Source organism: Scomber japonicus, chromosome 5 (assembly GCF_027409825.1).
Source record: "Scomber japonicus isolate fScoJap1 chromosome 5, fScoJap1.pri, whole genome shotgun sequence".
In the NCBI taxonomy this organism is placed as follows: domain Eukaryota; kingdom Metazoa; phylum Chordata; class Actinopteri; order Scombriformes; family Scombridae; genus Scomber; species Scomber japonicus.
In genome coordinates this window covers 14,862,429-14,885,294 of record NC_070582.1, presented here as the reverse complement: position 1 = coordinate 14,885,294, position 22,866 = coordinate 14,862,429, and the positions used below count along the sequence as shown (strand labels likewise).

Below are 22,866 nucleotides of genomic sequence, written 5' to 3'. Positions count from 1 at the left end.
CCTGCCTGTTGGTGGTCGTGATGATGATGTGTGACATCCGGTAAATAAAAGGGGTGAATAAATGTTTCAACTAGTAAAAAAGGACTGGAAAGTTACCAGTTGAGAGCGAGTCTCTGCTATAGCTCCTGTTGGTGTGTGTGTGTGTGTGTGTGTGTGTGTGTGTGGCTGTGTGGCTGTAACATTACTGTACGTGCCACTGAGACTGATTGGGGCAGGTCACTGGTCATGGTCCATCAACTGAAAACAGTTTTCAATCAGCAGTTAATTGATTGCTACATCTCTACAAGCAGCAAAAGGACACTGTGATCACAGTCATCGTCTCTTAACTCCCAGACATCTCCAGATTTTTAACATTTTGATTCAGTTGTTTTACTTATAGTTTATGTAGATTTTATTTCATGACATGGAAAGAAAATCATTCTGAAAACTGGATGTTTTTGATTGGTGGCTGATTGATTGGTGCATCTCCACAGAAAATGATCCATTTGAGGGGCCGAATTCTTTAAAATAGTGATAAAGTCTGTATCCTTTAGTCAGAGGAAAACTATATTGAAACTATTGAATTCCTCACCAGTGAGTTGGTATGATTTTTATAAAGGAACAGAGTGAGTATTATCATTGCAGTGTTTGTGTGTGTGTGTTTGTGTGTGTGTGTGTGAGTGTATGAGAGTGAGTGAGTTTGTGTGTACACTTCAGTCTTAATAAGGAACGCAAGTAAACAGGGAGCTTGATGTTGAAGCCTCCTCCCTGTTGGCTTTGGAAAAGTATACTAGAAATCTGAGACACACAGGTTCCCCTGATATTTGATTTCAAAAATAACTTATTTAAATTTGAATTATAAATATTCCAGTTATCTGTGACTCCCCCTGCTCTGTCATCTGCTCCTATCTGTCTGTAAACATTCAGTCTCCTTCATATGTTTATGTAGGATTAGTATGCTAGGCTAACAGCCTGTCAGTTGTGTGACTGGGACGTCTTTCAGAGCACACAGACACACTTGTAACCTGCCCAGCACAGTTCTGGTTCTGTTAAACTGAAAACGCCTTATTTTTACACAGTTCTGTGCTAACAATGCTAAACATGCTAATTAGCTGCTAGTCACTGGTAAAACAGTCTTTGGAGCTGCAGGTTTGTGCTCCTGTCAGTGTTGGAGCCTCCGTGTGAGACACTGTGATCGATTAATGTGTGTTTTTTAAACTTAAAAAATCATGGATTATCCCAAAGAGTTTAATATGTTTATCAAGAGTAGACTTTATGATTACACTGATTTACGCTCAGTTAGGTTCTAGGGAATCAATGACTGTGTTAATAAATATTTGTTTTGTGCTGTAAAATAAGTTTCAACAGTTGTTTTTGTGCTCTATTGTTCACTTACAGGAAACTGATCATTTCACCAATGTTACATCTGAATACATTTTGTGGGCTTTGTAATGACTCAGTATTCAGGCAGATGTGACTGTGTTGTTGTGAACTGATTACACATGTGTGCTGTGTAGGTCAGCCTTGACATTTGAAGTAAACATTGGCTTCTTTGCTGAATTAAGTCCGTCAGAGATGAGTTGTGCAACGTTTTGATTTTGTTAGACTTTCACTGACGCTCACACTGGTCTGCATCTAACCGTCTGTGTGTGTGTGTTCTTAAAGTTATAAATTGCTTTGCTGAATTAGACAGAAGGCTGGTTTGGTGGCCGAGAAAACAAAACAACACAACGAATGTTCTGAGTAACTGAATTAGTCGTTGCCAAGCTTTAAATTAGTGTAGCTTAACGTTGGTGTTGGAACAGGACAACAAGCTATATGAAAAAGTAACTATAGCTATATGAAACTCTATAACTTATTTCATTTAATATTTACCTAATATGATATGTTATGTACTTAATATCCTTCAAATTGTAATTATTTGAGTTGATATTGTAATGCTGCTGCTATGTCCTAGAAGAGGAATCCCTCCACTTCTGCTCTTTCAGGGATTTCTCCTATTTTCTTCGTGTTTTGAGACATGTTTTTTGTGCAGTTGTTCTAAAACTGAATCAAGGGGCTGTAGATACAAAATACAGCATTTTAATATTATAAACCCCTCTGAGACAAGTGTGTGTTGCACTCGAGAAATAAAATGGACTTGATACTAATAATTTTAAAGCACGGCTACATCATCAGTGTTCCTTTTACAAATGTTAATGAACTAAATCAAAATCCCCACAGTCTCCTCTCTTCTCACCTGTCCTATTTGTCAGCTGTTATTTGTACACAGATCTCCATAAAGACACCAGCTGTGGTTACCCAGGAGATCTGTGACGTAGCTCTGTGCTCTGTGTTTGCTGAATATTGCAGTTTTACAGTCGACGTCAGTGCCAAATTGTTGGCTGGCAGTTGTCATGTGACAGACTGTGACTCACCATGCAGTGGACGTATTGTAGGGCAGGAGCGTGGGGCTGTGGCTCTCCCCTCGGAGGCTGTGTCTGGGCTGGTAGTGGCTGGGCACCATGGGCTGAGCTTGAGCCTGGGCTTCGCTCTCCTCTGGCATGGACCTGTGCCACTGACTCCGAGCCTTCTTCAGCCAGCGTCCTCCAAGACCCCATTTCTCCAGGTAGACTCGGCACAACTCGTAGTTTATGGCTGAGTAGTAGAGAAAGTCCAGAGCCAGCAGCACCATGACGAAGAAGCCGTAGATCCACACTCCGACCAGGGCTGTGTAGTTACTGCAGGATAGACAGACTTGGAGTGTTAGCACAGTGTGATCTGAGAAACACAATGATAAACTCTCTCCACATGCTCACTCACTGCTGTCCAGAAGCCCTTAAACTGGGCTCTTAACTCCTAATAACCAAGAGGAAGCTGCCAGGTGTGAATTTGTATTATATATATATATATATATATATATATGTGTGTATATATGTATAGCCTCCATCTGTTCTTTTTAAATATGCTTCTTAAATTGGACAAAGGATTTCATTATCATCAGAGACTTCTTATTCCATCTCTTCTTGGCTCGTCTACAGTGTCTCCAAAAATCAGTGCTCCTCGTTTTCACCTCTCATAATAAACATTTTTTAACGTGTTACATGATCCAGCTGAATTTATGTGGGGCGCATTTGCACTTTCTTTTAGTCCACCCACATCTGTAAAGTGCAGCAAGGTAAATGAGCTGATATAGCTTCCTTAGATATTTGAGAAGCAGCTTTTGCCAAAACAGGGGTATGAAGTACACTTGGTGTGATATCTTTCCTTCTCTTGTTCCAAGCACTACACATTTGTATATTTGCACATTTGTGTGATTCAATACTGTATAATTTGTTGATTTTTAACATGATTTTTTACATCTACTCTTGATTTTATTATCCTAATTTTTTATTCTTGCTGCTGTAAAAAAGAAATTTCTCCCTGGAGATTAATAGCCAACCGCCCAACCACCTTTCCCTCCCTTCCTCCCTTCATTCATATGGAGCGGAGGATATTAAGTTGAGGAATACAAATAGAAAGTGATTCAGTCCCATCAGGAAGCTTCTATTAGACTGAATGAAAAAATATTCTTCTGAATTTGAGAGACAGAGATGACAGAATATTACTGTGGAATAGAGATTTATTTGGAGATAAAACCATCTTTGATGTCATTAAACTTGTTTTAATGCTTGATTGCAGTGCTTCAAGTTCAGTATATAAAGTGAATTCACTTCTGTCTGAATATGATGTGGCCTTGGGTGTATTTATCTGAATAAATGGCTTTAAAACGAACATCAGTGCTACTCAAATGAACATCAAGGCAGGAAAACACCACTACTCCATTCAAACTTCAATGTCTCCTTAACCTTTCTTCACTGCTGTGTTGGAGACATTTACATTTTATATCCATTTTATGTCTACTGTGGTAACCTCAGGACGCTGCAAGCTTTCCATGCAGGGCTGTATTTACTTTAAGTTAATCTGAAGGAAAGCAAACAAGAATATATGCTCAGTCCTTGGAGGGATCGATAATGAACACACAACTAATATTATTCAGTATTTAACACAGCTTCCTCCTAGAATGAAATCAGATGCTTTTGATTATCTGTCAAAGTTTTATAGCTTTTCTCATTGCTTTTAAGTCTCATATAACTCTTTTCACGTTGAGTCTTAAGTTAATTATACAGTCCTGGCAGGCCACCAGGCCATAAAAACCTTTTTTTTTAAATACCAAAAATAATGCCAAATATCCATTCATTCATAAATCAATAGTGTTTGGGGTGTTTCTGTGCAGCGCTGCTCTGAAAGGTGAGTCGACCACTGTGTTGTTACTTGGGTAGCTCCTTTTAGGGAATAGGGTACTTTGTGATGTGTGTGTTTTGTTCAATGCACCCCCGCCTCGACACTGCCACCAAGACCTCAAAGCAGTCAACATAAGTGAAACACTGAGAGGACAATATGCTGTAATGCATTGACCCGTGAAACCCTCAGAGACTAAATGCCTTTGATTTTACCTTCAACTGCAGTAAATCTGAAACAACACTTTCACCATGCAGGGTGAAGAGGAGAAAGCAGAATTATGGCCCGTTTAACTCAGTTGGCCAGTGGTAAATATCAAGCCAGCAGTCGTCTCGCCCTGTGAGCCAGGATGAAGGAGCAGTCCAACAGACCATCTGACAATTAAATGAAATATCATGACCTGCTGCAGGGCAGTATGTACCGTCCACGGCAGAGGCATGCTGGGAGGGCATTAGTACAGAGAGCTGTGTTTTTGTCACCCAGTTCTCCCACTGAGAGCTCCTACAGAACAAGAGGCTCATTTTTCTGTCCTTTACTAACCCTTATTCTGCAAGAGAAGCCTTCAGGTTTATTTGTCCTCTGTGAAAATATACTGTAATATCTTTATATGTCTAGTGCAGTTTATTCATAATAATACTAGAAAGTATACTACAGTTTATTTCATGAGTTTCTATGATTTAGTCTCAGTTACTGTAGTGATACTTGATATAATAACGGGCAGTGAACATCTGCCTTGATGAGCTCTCATGAGGAAACGTCCAACTCACAACACAACAACTGCTTCCCGCTTCTGCTCTCCTCTTTGGTGGTTTTGAGTCCCTCTGTAGGTGTTCATCAATGTTACTGAACCTTCTGCAAGAGGCAAATGGTGTCATTGAGAGCGATACTGCTGAGGGAGCCAGCCGAATATCACCAGCTGTTTTCATTTGATCTGAGGAAATGTTATAACTCTACTAAAGATTCAGCACAACTTATTTTTCCCCTCTAACTGCTTCCACTAAGACAGCAATGTTTGTGTTCCTATTTGTTAGTTAGTTAGTGTTTTAGAAGGATATCTCAGAAACTACAAAACACATTTCAGTGTAAGTTGGCTCAAAGAAGAACTAATTATTTTTTTGGTTGGATGGCTCCAAAATGTGGCGATTTATGAAGCACATCACACCGTGGCTCATTATTACTGAACCATAAAGCATAGAGGCAAATATCCTGCCTTATTCCTGCACTTCTAGTCCTGTCCATTTCCTCCTTAACAGATTAGATTATTTTGTTTGTTCCTATTCCAAACCTAATTTGGCACATATTTGGATGATGTCAACAGGAATTAATTTTTTAATTTTATTTTTCATGTGCCGTTACATGGTTTATAGGACATGTTTTACAAAAACTCTTGAATCCTTTGCAAAATTGTGACCATATTTAGATGCAAGTATGTTTTGAGTAGGGCTGGGTAGGGTACTTGGATTGGTACAGGTATCATCATTTTTTTTAAACGATACCCAGCCCTAGTTTTTAGCAGCTGGATTGTGTGGGGAGAAACAGAACATATAATGAAAAAACACAATGCATTTTAAATCAGGTCAGAGACTTAATGAAGGATTTAGTTCAGGATCAGAAGCAAAAAAACATGATGGGGACATCCGTACCTCTTACTGAGGCCTCATGCCCGCTAGGGTCAGTTTACTAATCCATCCGTTTTGGTTTCTCCTAAAATCAACATGATTATCCATCATCACATGTGTTTTGATCCAGATCCAGATGTGGATGGAAAACTTCCAAATATTTTCTGTTATTAAAATGCAGATTTAAGGGATTTGGGAGCTATGTTAAGCTCGCTCTGAATTCTTTCTACTTCATAATGACACATGAGTGCTTCTGTGCAGGGAACATCACAGCAGTCGTCAAGTATTATTGTGTAGCCTACGCTGTCAATAAATCCACAAATAAAGTGAGCAAAAGGCCATCGTCGAGTGTTGTCAGCATCATCATCATTATTGTCTTTGCTGCTGTTTTTATTAGTGTAATTATCACTCACTTGTGTGCATAACCGTCAGAGGTGGTGGTGAGGTTGATCTGCATGACCATCTGAAACTCGGTCTCGTTGCAGCAGTACTTGAAGGCGGTGTTGTTGTGGTGGCAGCAGAACATGTAGGTCTTGTTGTCTGAGAGGCGTGGGCAGTGAAAGCCGAAGTGGTACCGCCCCTTGTGGTCGGAGTAGGGTTCACACACCCGGTAATGAGCCGAGAGAGCTGGAGAGTGGTGGGAAGACAAAGTGTTAGGTATAAAAAAGCGCACAGAAATCACTATTGAATATGACTCATCAACTTAGAGGCACAGCTCATGTTCGTCTCCCTACTCACAGCTATCTAATATATCAAAAGTGCCGCTGCCTTATCTTTATATTATTAGAATTATTGATTTAAAACACTCAATGAAAAACCTTTCAGCCTGCAGCAGCCAAACTACAAAACAAGAATAATTAATGTTTGAATTTTTGTTTTCTTTGGAAGCCTCACACGACCAGAGAGGATGCCTGTAAAATTAATGAAGGACCAACAAACAAAAAATAAACACAGCGTACTGGCAAAAATAATCAGATGATACTGGGACACATCACATGTATATGTAATTAATACATGAGATATATCTGTTTGGTCATTATTACAAACAGTGTCAGAGCTGAGCTGAAGTTACTGAGTCAGATCGACTCACACAGAGGAAATGAAAGATGATTTGCACCAGTGTTCTTACATGTTAGTATACAACTATATGACTACTCTGACAGGTAGAATCACACAGAATGATGAAATCTAAAAATTAATCTAATTATATTTGGTACAAACAGTACTTGAGCTTATTCTGGGCTCCTAACTTTCCTCACCACCAACCTGAAACCCTCCTGAAAAACCATTTTAACCGTTCCAAAATCAAAATGTTGTTTCTTTACTTTGTAAAGCAAGACAGATCTCATGTGTAATTGTAGAAATAATTGTTATAGTGTTTGTATGTTTCTTAGTATTCCCTGTTGTTAGTTTGCTTAGCTGTGAGTCGATAGTTTGTGGGTTATGAAGAATGAAGCTGTCCGCTGTGTTTCAAGCTCTGCTCTCTGCCATGTTCACATTTTAGAGAATGTAATTAATATTTTCCTCATTAAATATGTATTATTCCACAACCTGCAATTCCTCCACTATTAATCAATATGTCATTTTTAATGATCTGACACACCAGATCTGTGGATTATCTGCAGTGCTGCCAAATATAACTGCAATCTATGCACTGGTACACATCACTACTGTCTAAGAGTAATGTTTAATAAGTGTTAATGTTTAAATTACAATAAAAAAACACAACAATATATTACAATCATTTAAATGTATGTTTTAGTTAATATACTCACACAACGTGTTTGTGAGGTCCTGCCAGCCGTTTGTGACTGAGAGGATAGATGGACCATTACCGCGGGCTCATATCAGGTCTCGAGCTGCATAGCCAACCAGTGATTGTAACCATAGTAACAGCAACTCAGTGCTTGCTTTAGTTTGTTATTTTCTAAGCGATAGGTTAAAATAAATAAATATATAAATAATATATGTAAAATTGAATATAAAATCTCTTTTGTCCCCGAGGCATCCCGGGGAAGATGTTTGATCGTTTGTGATTTGTCCAGAACACATTTTCTACCGTCCCCGGGACAATGGGACGCCGTTAGGCTGGAGCTCTGTTATTTGTCATCTGTAGCTGTGCATTAATGTCCCTGCAGCTTCAGGAGAAGATAAATCTGTGCATCCTTGCTGTCACAAAGGATAAAAAACAAGATTGTTTTTGTTATAGAATCTGGTTAACAATAAACTTCTGCTTGGAACTGAAATCACAGAAATGAACTGTTAGAGCAGCTAAGACCATCTGATAATAAATCACCAACCTATCAGAGAAATGACTGAGACAAAGTGTGTGTCAGTTTAGGAGGCTGATGATGGTTAATACTCATCACAACAGAACAGGACAAACCTACTTGTTCAACACCCTGATATCTATTCAGTATCAGTTTCTCAGCATCCTCTCAGCCTCTATTACTAGGAAGACCCAAAATGAATGATGTGGTTCTGGAGACAGATGTTGTTTGCTGCATAGTGCTGATACAGTACAGAAACTGCACAGAAACATGCATGTTCATACTGTACATGTTCATACTGTACATACATGTTCACCTATGTACAGGCAGGTGAACACAGGCACACACAGAAAACACTACACAGCTGGTACTAGATATTTGTCTCTGCTTTTATGTTGTGTGTTTGGATTTGGGTTGGATTTTTTATTTTTTGTAATTTAACTGTAATTCAACCAGGAAAGCATCACTGAGACTCATTTTGAGAATTGGTAAATTAAAGAATTTATGCCACCACTACATGTGCACTAGACTATTTTTCTTTAAAAGGTAGCATCAGTCATTAACACCTAAACAAATACACCCCTCCCTTCATACTCCAACTCCAAGCTCCAACGGCCAGAAAAGAAATACGAGGGAATCCAGATCAATGCATCAGCTGAAGAGTCATGAGTGGGAATAAAATAATTTTTCATGTGAGCACAACAGTCCATACGCACTCTCCATCTCTCTGTGGTCTCTCAGCTCAACGTCCAGCGTCTCTGTCCACAGAATCAGCCGTTTGTCAGCTGCAGCTTCTGATGAGCTGAGAGGACAGAAGCCAGGCAGACAGCCTTCACCACCCTGACTGACAGCACAAATTGACTGAACCAAAATAGTTTTCATGTCGGCTCCACAGAAAAAAAAAATCAACATTATTTGTACTTATTGATTCATTGATATGGTTAATAGGTTCAAAACACTTTAAAGCTTGATGGTAAATAAGTCACACTGTGTATAAGACGCAGAGTATTTTTGGGGCTCTCATGTGGGGAAAAATGCTTTTCTACTAAAGACTGGTTTATTTGAATGCATCAGTAGCTATTCATTTATAAACACATACATTTATTACAAGTTGTGGTGACCCACAATGAACACTGAAGGAGACATTCACCAAGGGACTGTACCTTTAAGGAAGGTACAGTACTAGTTCTGGTGTTTACATTGTTGTTGCAGTTTCACCTCACTTGCTGTACTGTGTTGTTGAAATATATGAAGTGGAGAGTAAAGCTGACTCGACACATCTCCGGCTCTTGTCTCTTCACTTATCACGCTCCACAAAGTTACTTTAAAACTTTTTCAATCTATCTATCCAACCTCTCTCTGCATTTTACTGGTGTATAGGATAAACCAGTGTATAAGATGCACCCCACTTTTAAATGAAAACAAATCATTTAAAGGTGTTTTATTTAAAGGTTTTTACAGTAAGTATGACAGAAATAGACTCTGACCATAAAAAATGCAGGGGGGCTCCATGAGACTGTCTCAGATTCAGTATTCAGGATTGCTTTCTTTGTTTCCCATTTACAGAGCGGGGCTGTTTTTCTTTTGTCCCTCGTTCACACACAAAATGAAACAGCTAGTTAACTGTGAAGAGACACTTGTTGAATTTGTTTCCAGAATCACTGACTTTACCTTTAATTGATTTGTCTTTGTGTTGTGTGTTTCCTTTCATCAGTGGAGCCTAAAAATCAGTTTTCTGTAAAAGAGTTGTTACTGTGATTCAGTTCAATCTCCACTTACACTGTCGGGCTGATAAAAGTCTTTCAGTAATTTCAGGCGGGGACAGATCAGCATTTGAAAGCAGAGAGCCCCTTTCAGGTTATAACAGGTTTGGTGTGGCAGTTTTGTTCCCCTCTACAAGCTTCATTTTTACTGACAACAGAATGAGGTGAACGACAGGAGGAGTCACATATATGATAAGTCACATTAAGGAGGGGGTCAGCAGTTGTAGGGAGGTGGGATGTGATGATACCTTGTGCCATGAGAAAAAACAACCAGTTTTCTATCGCTCATTTGCACATCATGTCACGTTGTGGATAAATTAACCTTGTTTCGGTAGGCACTCGTTCTAGTTTATGAACTAGCAGCTTCTACATGCTGAGAAGATCTCACAGTCAGCGGTAGGAGATGAGGAGAGGAGCAGGGTTAGGTTGACCTCAGGTCTCTACACTGAAAGCCTGAGGTAGGAGGAGGGGAGGAATCTAGCGCAGCTATGTTAGCTTAATAATGCAAAAAGTCAAATTAGTCACATTACCAAATTTAAATACAATCTATAAGCATGTTGTTTCACTTGTGTATTTGTGTGATATAGGATTTGAGTAATTTACTTTTATTTCTGCATTTTGTATAAGCAATACATTTTTAATTTGTTATGATTTAATTAATTTCATTTAAATTTATAAACTAGAATTGTTTCTATTCTCAATAATTCATTTTTGTTATTTGTGATTGTATATATTTTTGGTATTTCTGGTTGTTATTTCCATAAATACCAAAATGATCTTTCTATGAAATATCTATCTATTGGGGGTGAAGGAGGGGAAATCTTTTACAGTGCTGCATACTGTATATGATAATTCATACTTAGAAAGTAGAACTGAAGTGATTCATTACAAGATGATTAGTTAAAACATTTCAAATGTTTTGCATGTTGTGACTTTCAGTCAAATAAAAACTATTTTTTCAGTCGTGTGTTTTGTCATTGAAGTTTTCTTAAAAATAGTGATAAAATCTCGTCTTGTCTCGTTCTTGTGACAATATCGTGTATCGCCCTGTCTCGTAAGCTGAGTGTATCATCACAACCTTAGTAGGGAGGTGTGCTGATAATTAGGAGGCAGAGACCCATAAAACCCCCTAATGGTGCAAGACTTAAAGGTTTGATGAGACAGATTTCAGGCCAAGTCTCTCAAATGAACAGCAGCTGCTTCTGGAAATGATACAGTTGTAAACCCACCCACCAGCCTAATTTCATTAACACCTCTTGAAATTTAGGATACAGTTAACAGCTTGGCTCTTGTATTATAGTTTGTTTACAGCCTGCGGTCTGAAAACAGAGAGGACTCTGTACCACTGCAGCAACAAGCAGCATCTGAGTATCAGTAAGCACTCACACATCATATTTATGTATTTATGACAGAAATCACGCTCACAGTGTTTTGTCTTTATTTTGAGACATAACAGAAAAAAATCAGTGGTGTTGTATTTTGTTTTTCATTCAGTGTTCAGTAACAAACAAACAAACTAACGTCATGATTCACAAGTAGCTTACATCATTTATTAATAAGCTATAAATCCATTTCCTACTCCTTTATCTTTTACTAAGTGTGATGGACTTTGTGTGTACCTTTGTTACTCACACACAACAGAAACAGATGAATATGAGCGGCAGTCTTGACAGGATCCTTTGTTCATTTTGGAGCATCATAGATCATTTAGTGTTTCCTCATATTCGTTCTGCAGAGCTCTGCTGAATTATGAGTGGCACTGCGTACATTTCATACGATCATTAATATCAATGGACTTCTAATGATTTTCACTCACACACACAGCGAGCGCAATAACACCCCACGTTATTGTGGAATTGTTTTGAGTTATTGACTAATGCACCAAATCCCAGAAACCTCCCTCTCCTCATTCTTTAAAGGACCAAGGGCTAAACCAAAAGGCGTGAAATGTGCTGTTATAATAGCAGCGTAGCTTCTTTAAGGAATGGGGCGGTGCGTCGTGTGTGTGATTGAGCGAGTGTGAGAGGACGAGTGGCAGAAAGATGACGGTGAATGCGAGGGCGGCAGAGAAGGTTAGCAATAAACTGTCAATGTGGCAATAAATGTACAGTTCAGGCTACAGTGTGTCAGTTAATACTAATAATAATAATAATAAAAATAATAATTAAGCTTCAAGACCAAGAAAAGTCTCGCCTGCTGGAAAAGTGAAACCTCAAGGAATTTTGAGTGTCTATTTTTCACTCTAATTTTGACATCTTATAGATATATACATTGTTTTTATTTTCAGAATAGATCATTTAGGCCTATAAATTAATCAAAAACATACTTGGCAGTTAAATGTAATTATAAATTAATTGATAATCATTAGTTGCAGCCATTCTATCAATAGTAAAACCTGACTATACAATCACCAATTGAAATCTCTCGCCTATAGTATTAATTGTAAAACAGTTTTGTCTTTTTCTGGGAAAAAAATCCAATCATTCTGTCAGCTAGCACAAAACAAATCTGTAAAAACTCTCTGATGTTACCTTGTTTTTGACTTCATCTCCAAAGTACAAGCAAACATCACTTAGCAAACATCAGTGCATCTCCTATCAAGATGCAGAAATCCAGTTTGGAGAGTTTTATTTCTTTCTTCCTGAATGCCAAACAGTAAAAAAATCATTTTGACACTGGCAGCCATCCAGAATTGATAGAAACATAGTTACATAAATAACTATTATTTGGAGTGGTTGCTTGAAAAGAGATCAAGGTTCTCTGGGTTTGAATGCATATTTTGATGTATGTAAATTGTGAGAGATTTAAAAAGATGGTCATTTACATCATTCACACTCTCACTTCAGAGTTCACAGTTTATTTTAACCTGCTACAGGCGACATGCTGCTGCTCACTGTTGGGTTCTCTCGACGACACTGCATCCTCTTTCTGCCTTATTTTCATCCCCCATATCATTTTTAGACTTATGATGGGATATTTTCCCTTGTACATAATCTCAAAGATATGTGTCAACTGTGTTTGTCTCTTCGTACCTTCCATGGCCTCATTTGCTTTTTTAAACATTTTTTTTAGGCTTTTCTTGCCAAGTTCATGCTCTTTTGATGTCTCTCACTAACCAGATGTCAATATCTGTCTCCTATCCATTAAACTGTGTCTTTTCCTTTATTTAGTTCATGGCACTCGTGGCTAACTCAAAGGACCCAAAAACTGGGTCTAACACACCATGAATAAACTGCTCCTAACATACATAATATTAACATACCCTGCAGCTCTTACACAAGTGTCTGGAGGCTCCTGTGATGATGGTAATATGAACTTTTGGAGACCAGACAGACTCACAGATAAGCACACAGTAAAGTGAACAGACCTGCAGTGGACAGCAGGAGGAAGATGACTGTCAGGACATTGAAGGACTGCCGGCTGGTGATAGTCATCTTCTCGTCTTCATGTGGGAAGAAAGGGAGGGAGCGGGAGGGAGGGAGGGAGGGGGAGGACCGGCTCGGCTTTAGCTGGACGTGGGCATCCTCTGCTTGCTGACAGCTTCTCTCACATGGCTGCTGCTGCTGGGAGTCAGGACTCCTGATGGAAATAAGACAGGCAAACAGAGAGAAGATTAAGATATGTGATTTGGATTTCTTGTAGGTTCACCCTGCTGTGTGGACAGCTTGTCTGGCAGCGAGCACCCACGAATTCTTCCGAAATCTGTCCTTTGGTTTACATAATGAGAAGGCTTTAATTGAAATTGGCACTGAGGCAAAACTGGAGCTCACATGCAGAAAACAGCGATGTCGTGACTGTAGTTTCTCTGCTTTTATTAGAAGAAATGTGTGTGTATGATTCTCATATTACAGTCAGCAACAAAACCTCTAATGAAGAATTACAGAGCACGAATTTAAACATCAATCTAAAACACAAATATATTCAATTTACAAGGACAAAAAGAAAAAAGTGGAAAATTCTCACATGTGAGAAGCTGGAACCCCCAAATAACATCAGTAATAACAAGACTCTAATTGACCAGTTTGTGCTGATATGTAATATATAAAATAACTGAGCATGGTGGTAAAGAATAATGAGCGCATCGTCATTTTAATAGCAGTGCACTACAAGTTTGTTCTTAGAGAAACTGTCGCTATTTGTACAGAACATTTAATGAAATTCACTGAACTTGCTCCTTCAGCACAGAGCAGTTTTGATTGCAGAGCTGCTGAAGAGCAGTTTGCTTGTAAATGATGCATCGTGGGAGTTTATGGATTCCTCTTATTCCTCCTCACCTGGGTATCATTGTGCACTTACTGATAAATGCTCTGTCACAGCCATCTGTCCACTGATGATAAGTGAGATTAATGCAGCTGGATTGTTTCTGTTCTTTGGCAAATGTATTCCTTCAATAATACCAGAGGAAATGAAACATAAACGGTCCCTGTCCCTGAATTAGTTAAAGGTAATGTTTATGGTAATTTATTACTAAGTCTGTCAATGAAGCATTTGCATTTAGAAATGGTTTTACAAAGTTAATGAGAGGAACAACATGTTTTGGCTCACCCTCAGTGCCTAGTGGGGTGCTGAGAGAGCTCACCGTGGAGGGAGACTGGAAACAAAGGTCCATGGCAGCAGTGAAGAGGAGAAAAAAGCCAAGACCTACCTAAAGCCATGAAAATACTTTCTCTGTGAAATTTCAGACATTCACCAGGTCAGAAATACTAAGGTGTTCATATTTTTTTAGAGCAGCTATCTTAGTAACACAATGATCGTCATAGCAGAGAGGAGATGATAAAGTTGAATTAGTCATTTGTAAGAGATCAATAATGAACTACTTTTTTTTAAAGTGACTGCATGTACAGATTGAACACTGGTAGCGATATTTATTTGATATTTGTGCAATACCAGCAGTGATGTGGAGGTGCCCTAAGACAAGGCTCTTGTCTTATTGGTTTTAGAAAGTCAGATGATGCCCATCTCCCAATAAGAGGTCTTCACATCCAAAATGTTTGACTTGATGTAAAACGTACCCTTATTAAACCCAAACATGCATAAATAATATTTTCTTTTTCGACAACTAACCCAAACTGACCCCACATCCACATAGACTTTATATCATTTGGGATTTTTGGCTTTATTAGACAGTCAGTGGCAGAGAGGCCAACAGGAAACAAGGGGAGAGAGAAATGAGTATGACAATGCAATGCAATAAAGGTCTCGTACCAGACTCAAACCAGGGACATTGCAGGTATGTATCATGTTGACTACTGTATGAGGACGATCCAATTCTATTTAGATTTGAATTGACCAAAGAAAAATGTGCCACCAAATTACGAGCAGCTGCAGTTGAATAGAGCAGCAGAGTCTTTTTCCTCATCAAAATCCCATTCTTCTCCTATGATGCATCCAGTCTGCTTGGATCCATTTGGATATTACTGATTTTGGCACAGTGTCAGTGAGAATTTACCTTTTAAAGACAGTACAGCACATACTGGTCTTTACTCTTGCTGTGATGCAGCTCCTTCACTGGTTAGAAATATGCTATCTTGCTACATGAATGTGAAGTCAAGCGTTACAGAAAAAAAATTCTGTTTAATTGAGCCTGTGTAGATAAAAAAACGTACTGGCGGAGGGCGGAGTCGTGCAAACACTGCGGAGAATCCCATTCCTGCTCCTGTTTTATTGCTCCACCTGTTATCATGTTTCTACTATGGCTCAAACACCAGGAGCTGATGGATGCACATATACAAAACCTTTAATATGGACTGTATGGACAGAAAGTGTACACAGATCACAGCAGCCTTTTCTGTTGAAGTCTTTTAAAGCATTTTAAATCAGACAAGCTGTTCCTTCTTCAGAAAGCCAGGCAGCTGAGGTCCCACGAGGCTTGTTAGAGTGGCATTTTATATATTTTTTCCCCACTCCTTTTACTTCTGCTGAGAGCGTCGGTGTTCTGTCAGATGACAACATGTGCAGTACAACTAGGGATTCCCATCCTCTCAAAACCCCCACCATCACCACCACCACCTCCTCCCCCGCCCCGCCCTCCAAAAAAACAGCTCTTCCTCTTCACCCTTCTGCTCTCTTACAGGGGGGTTTTGTACACTTCATTTTTCTGTTGTCTTCCAGTTGTTGTTTTTTTTTTTCCTCACAGGAAGTCAAATCATTGTCACGTCGCTCCCCCGCGCTGTACAAGCTATAAAAGGACAAAGTTCACTTCATCATGTTGCTCGGCTTGTTTGCGAAGAATGTGAAGGGTTTGTGTAATGAGCCTGATGGTAGTGAAGCAGAACACACACACACACACACACACACACACACACACACACACAGCATACACAGTGCATAGCTCTCTGGGAATGAAAATAGGACACACTGCCCAGCCGATCAGGCATGCAACACAGATGGAGGGTCGATCTACTTGCAATTTATGTCTGAGATCAAACTAAAATATACATAAAGACCATGACAACCTTGTGTTAGCACTCTCAGAGTAAATGTAAAGGCTGTTAAGAGAGGAAATATGTAAAAAATTAACAAACTCCTGGGGTAACTAAGAGCACACAGAGCTTTTTATTTATTTCTTTATTTGTCTACATGTTACTACTCACTGTTGTTTCCTTACAGCAGCCAACCACTGTGAGTCTAACAGTGCACTTTTCATTACAGCACAGCAGGAGACCCAAATCTGTCAGAAGGGTTTGATGAGGGGAAAGTGCAGTGAAAGATTTTCAGCTATTTGGAGATTACACACGGCGACATGCTGTGTCTCATAAACATTCTTGTTCCGAGTCTTATTTTTGTTACCTATTTTAAACTACTTCAAAGTATGTGACCTGTTATTATTGCCTTCTGAAAAAAATCATTATTTATTTATTTTGGCCTGCTATGTCTTATCCAGGAGGCTTTTAAGTCGGTAAAGGCACAAACTCAACATTACAATTCTCTCTCTCTCTCTCCCTCCCTCTCTACTTAACCAGATGAAACATTTAGGCCTGTCATACTGAGTGTGTGCATGTTAGGTTTTTTCCTCCTATGGATGGTAGTTGGATATTTATGCAGCAGCTGAGCCTCTTTATTAGGTTTGTGTTTTCCTGAGAGCACACGCTCTCTTTGTTGCTGCTCTGGCCCTTAATCCATGTTAATGTGTATTATCAATCACCCTAAAACACGCAAATTAGTGAGCATCTGCAGTGAAGTACAGTTTAGAGATGAGACTCCCACTTCACACTGTGGGACAAGTGACTGCATCTTTTATCTGGGTCTGCTGGTGGGCTCGCTTCCAAATACTGATCAGTATTCTGCTGCCTAATTGATGCCCTCTTCGACTGTCATCATCAGAAATTGAGATTCATTCACTTTTGATGACAGCAGAGCTTCACTGAGAAGCCCTACAGTGCTCCATTAGGATACGAGCCCATGTTGGGAGATTTCGAGCCGTGGTCTAATGATCGTCATTGGCACAGAGGAAGTGAAGTGTGTGTGGCATGGTCGTCAGAGCCGGCAGCCCGAGGCGGTGAACTAGATCATGGTGGATGTGTAGGACAGTTTGTGTTAGAAGTCGAGTTGTAGATATCACAAGACCGAGTCCGTCATCTTTAACGTGTCCTTTAGTTCTGTGAGCAAATGTTGTGTCAACAGGAAACAGCTTCCATCACAACATTAAATCAGTATAAACCACTAGAAATTAAATATACAAAGACCTATCCAATCAATCAATCAATCAATCAATCAATATTGGAATCATTTTTATTTAAGGTAACACAAGGTCATGGACTGCTGTGACTTGATTGGTTGCATTCGGTAGATACCAAATCAGTTTAAAAAGATTAATACTGGCATTATTTGTAGAGATCAGTGCTTCTCTCCAAAACATTTCCAAACCATTCAACCAACATCTTCATGCTTATTGAAGCCTGAAAGTAAAACTGGACAGAAATTCTTAATTATAAGAAAAAAAAGAGAGTTGGACACAGTTTCTGAAATATGATCAGATCAAAATCTATTGAACATATTATAAATAAGCAGAATATTATTTCCTGTTATGAGTTGTTTTTTATTGATCTGACTGATCCCCAAGGAAATCAATAAATCTGACATTGTTTTAAAGTCAGATGAACACAAATAGGCAAATATTTCTGTATCTCTGCCTCAACAGCTGGTTTATTTGTATTGATCTGATTATAGTTTGTAAAGCTGACTCTTGTGAAGAACACACATTTCCTTTATGGGCCTTCAGTGGCAGCTTTGACCTCGGGGCTCCGGCTTAATTTAATGCGGGACTGCCCGATGCTGATTTGAATTTGATTTGTTGGTATTTAATACTGAGAAACTGTAAGAAGAATATGTATTTCAATGAGCATTCAATTTTGTTTTATTGCCTTGAAAGCTTTTATGAGATCTGTTTTTACTAATAACTTTGACTTCAAGACAAAAATCCGGTCAGTTGAGATGAAAAGGAAAAGCCTAATAGAACTTTTTTTATTAGAGTTGTTAAACATATGTTTGAGCCTCATTGCAGAATTGTTATATTCAAAAAGCACAAAAGTTTAGAAAAAGATCAATCCCTAATTCAAGAACCATGCAGTATACAGTGTTGCACTACTACTCATACTCATACACAGTCAAGGCCAAATCTCTCTCTGCAGTGTTTTTCTTTTTCTATTATTTACTACAAAACAGCGAAAGCATCTTTACATTATGAACTGATGAAGCGCTGTCAGACTAATAACTGCTTATTCATTGTTGTGTTTCAGTGCGAGCCCAGAGCAGCAGAGCTCAACATAAATTTGATGAACAGAAGTTCTTCTCCATTTTATACAATCAGTCACCTGGATAAATTTTCCAGATCAAATATTCTAAATAAAGCCTCGAGGCTGCAACGTGTTTTGGTGTGATGGCTTGATGTCGCCCGGGAGACGTCTACGTCACAGAAGATATGAGGACTATGTAACATCTACTAATTAGCAAACACAATGTAGCGTACATGAAAATGAATACAATCTATGTGGAAAAAAGAAGCAGAGGGAGAATAACACAAAGGGGTTGCCATAGAGCTTGTTGTGGAGAGTTTGGCCCGTACGGCAGAATAATGGGCTCCACTATTGTGCAGCCACCTTCCTGCATGGGTGGTCTGTTTCTGTTTTTGACTTTGTAATGGTTTGTTAGCTTAACACAAGCAGAGGATGAGCAAAGAGCTGTAATCAAACTCGCCTATGCTGTGGGCTTGTTGTGCTCCTACCTGCTGAGATCTGACATGTTGATGGAAACCATTCTGCCTCCTCCATCACTTTGTTTCACATCCTTCATTTTTCATCAATTTGGATCACGAAGGCAGATTGGAAATAATAGAGGATTTGTGTGAAAATCCCTCTCAAATCCAACTACTATAATAACTGATCAACCTCTTTTTATGTGCAATCTACTATAGGAAGACTATTAGTTGATAATTCTGCAGAGGGTTAAATCAGCATCCATCTGAGTGGAAATAAACGTCCCCCAGCAGCGGTTTATAACCGATATGAGCATTGCTCATTTTACCTCGCTACACTGCAGCCTTATTTTCAAGTTGAATAAGCAATGATATGAAAACTATGGAGGTGAGGGAGGAGAACTATGACACATTTTCTTTAATTTTAGTCACATATAGAAACAGTGAAAGGGGGTAATTATAACACAGCTAAACACCCCGGGAGGTTTTTCATCATCTGAGCTGAGAGGAGAAAGTGTTTCTTGACCAAATGAGATTTTAACAGGCCGATTCTTTCTGGAGTCATTTTTGCTTGGCAGTAAATATATGCATCCAGCGAGGGAGAGGCGGCTAATGAGACAGCTACTGGAGATTTTAATAAGTTGAATTCATTATACAATCAAGGTCTCAGAGTCAGTTGGGGGATGAAATTCATGGAGGCCCATCTAACATAATACACATCTACAAAGACGTTGTTTTCATTTGATACAGTATGAATGAATTTCTGTCTTGTGTTTCACTCTTTAATCAAGCAGAAATCGACAAACATTTCCTGCTTTTGTCTGTTTTGTGTTACTGTAATCTTGATATCTCCATTTGATCAAATCTGTCTATAAGCTGCTCTGAAGCTTTCAATCAAATCACACAATCTTTCTCAAAATAACTGTAGTCTTAATGGAGTTGTAGATCAGTGGCGCCTAACTGGGGGGTAGGAACACCCAAAAAGGGGGTCACAGTTTGCTTTGAAGGGGAGGTGAGACGATATCCAGGATAAAAAAGAAGAAAAATAAAACATTACCTTTTAAGATTACTTTATCTTAACTCTGAGAAAACTGTGTATAGTTTCATAGCTTCTGGCTCTAAAATGATTTAAATTAGAGAGAAAGGAGAAAGAACCCAAATCATGCATCCTGTGATGATTATACATTGCTGCAAATAAGGACAAAAATGGTTAGAAAACCACAGTTGAGGATATTCAAAATCCATTTTTTAAGCACTTTACTTAAAAGTCAAGATAGAAACAAAACAATTTCACCAGAAGCTCCATTTGGTACTTTGAATATATTACATGACCTTTCTGAAATTGTAATCAACTATTTTTTTTTATTTTTTTTTTTTAAGCAAAGCGATTTAGGCCCCCTGGTGGCCTAATGGTTAACACACATACCAGATAACTGCAACACCCATGGTTGCCTGATGGTAAACAGAGTCTCTTTGGGTTATGGATGAAATTTGAAGGAAATTTTGAAGAGGTCAACTTGGGCTGTGGGAAGTTATAAGCATAGCTGTCACAGTTAAGTCATTTTTAAGGCCACAGAAAGCCTTCAAGGAACTGTTCCACAGCAGCTCCCAAAACTCACACTGCCATCAAGGTTTGAGCTGCCTGCAGGCTTCACAGAGGCCTCATCTGTCAATGCATCAGTGCTTTGGCTCTCAAAATTCAGTTTTCTTTGGTAGTGGGATTGAGTCGTGCAGAGTAACTGGACTTGTTTTGGCTCTGGGGTTTGGGGGACTCCAAGAACTATGTGGTGTCTGTGATACAGACAGACACGACAGTATCTCCAGACACAAGGCCGAATTGTTTGTTTGCATTTGCTTTAACACCCAACTCTGGGCTCGACTGGTTTCTCTTGGAAATGTTCCCTTTTTTTCATCTGCCTGACCCTGGTTTTAAAATAGCTTGTAACCACAGACAAGTAGTCTGGTGGGAATTTGAAAAATGAAAGAGAAAATCATGACATGGGACAGTAATGCATGACAAAACTTCAGCTAAAACACAGTGGTTTGATTATCTTTGTTGTGTCCCTTGATGAACTGAGTTAATATTCAAAGTTTATAAGAGACCACCAGGGTAGAGGAGCAATGCTGACGAAGAAGCTGGCAATAATATAAAGTTCTGTGTGATCCAACAGTTATCTCACAGTATTTTATGCTAATAAAGCAACAATAAATAAGCCTGAAAAAAAGACTAATCTGAGGTGTAGTTAAAGTTGTCCTGCGAAAAAATGTACGATAAATAATCCAACTCCTGATCCGCAGTGAATTTTACGAGAGTGTCGGATCCAAAAGTAGCACGCTGGACCTTCGGATAACCCTCCTGAACAATGTCTTCATAGGTTAAACAACCGCAGGGCCAAACTCCACCCAACTCAGAAATAGACACGACAGATACACTGTGGAGACCTGCAGAGCCCTCACACACCTTGAGGTCTCAGAGGTCACAGAGGTCACGAAGGGCAGCGGTAACAGACAACCTTGCGCTGCACTGCCAGGAATACCTCAGATGAGAACGGATAATACTCCACACCGCTCCCCGTCCAAACGCTAATGGTGTTTTGGCAGCTGGTTTATATGGCCTGTTAGAAAAACCTTAAAATGCGAGGAACCATTTGTGGAGCGTTCCAGCTATCATTATTGGAAGTGTTGGTTGACTGGCCATTGTGGTGGGATTGCACTTCATTAATGAGGCTGTCCTGGTTTTTGACCCCACAGCAAGTGAACTCTCCTCATTTTTGCATAAGTTGGGCAGATCTGTGAATAATAACTTCTTATTATATCCTGAAATGCTCCCTGACTGCTGGTGAGTTAGACTCTGAGCTCTAATACTATAATTTCTTGCTAAATGCTCTAAAGTCTGGACAGAAATGGTTCAACTGAGCTGATTTCCGTGACTGTGGAATTAATTTTTTTTATTATCAAAGTGAACAATAGCTGAGTTACCTGCTGTTATTCAGTGATAATATTCAGACATAATTATTGTCTCTATTTGAATTATTAGTCATTATTGGAGAGAAGGGATTATAGTGAGCCATTATACTACATGGTGAATCAAAAATTAGTCATTAGAGCCCATAATGATTCATGGATTATAGTGAGTCTTTATATAACAGACTATCTCTGTCTGAGTAACGAGCACATATATGTTTGGTGCTGCAGTAAAGCCGACATACACACATACACAGCAGCCTGTGATGTGGCTTTTCTGATATATGCTATTCGACTACATGGAGCTAAAGATACAAAAGTGAGCATCTTTCATCTACAGTCATGTTTTTTTCCCCTTTCTTTTTCCTTAAAAAAAGCAGCCTCCTCACTGTGTTTCCTGTTTTTACATAAAGATTCACCAAGTGGAAAGTGTTTTTACGTGAGGAAAGCAAACCCGAGAGATTTACCCATAACTGCTCCTGGCTCAGAGGCTCATTCTGTTCCTGAGCTATCGTCGTTCCCTGGTTTCACTATCATATATCACCAGCTTTGTTTACATAGTCCTCTAATAGACTGAAGACCTTTTGCAGAGGACTGTTTAAACTTTTGGTGCGCTGAATGACAAACAGACAAAAGGTTTTATGAGCATTTTTAAAGCTTTAAAGGTTGTTGTTTACAGATCCTTGACTACATTAAACAGACCTGTAGTTTGAGTTATGATGAGCAAAAGAATACAAAAACAACAGTACTGTACTTTCCCCTCTGCACGTCCAATCCTTCGGAACATAATGTGAATACACCTAAAATAACTATGATCT

The 22,866-nt window shown here is 39.1% G+C and overlaps 1 protein-coding gene across 1 annotated transcript; it reads right to left on the bottom strand.

Moving 5' to 3' along the window:
• Positions 1 to 2,392: 2,392 nt before the first annotated feature.
• On the bottom strand, positions 2,393 to 13,414 carry shisal1b (shisa like 1b). The gene is made up of 3 exons (XM_053319564.1): positions 13,259 to 13,414; positions 6,272 to 6,485; positions 2,393 to 2,699 (listed from the first exon to the last, which is right to left on the bottom strand). The coding sequence occupies exons 1-3, from the start codon at positions 13,323 to 13,325 to the stop codon at positions 2,393 to 2,395; spliced, it is 588 nt and encodes a 195-aa protein (XP_053175539.1). The 5' UTR covers positions 13,326 to 13,414.
• Between the last annotated feature and the right edge of the window lie 9,452 nt (positions 13,415 to 22,866).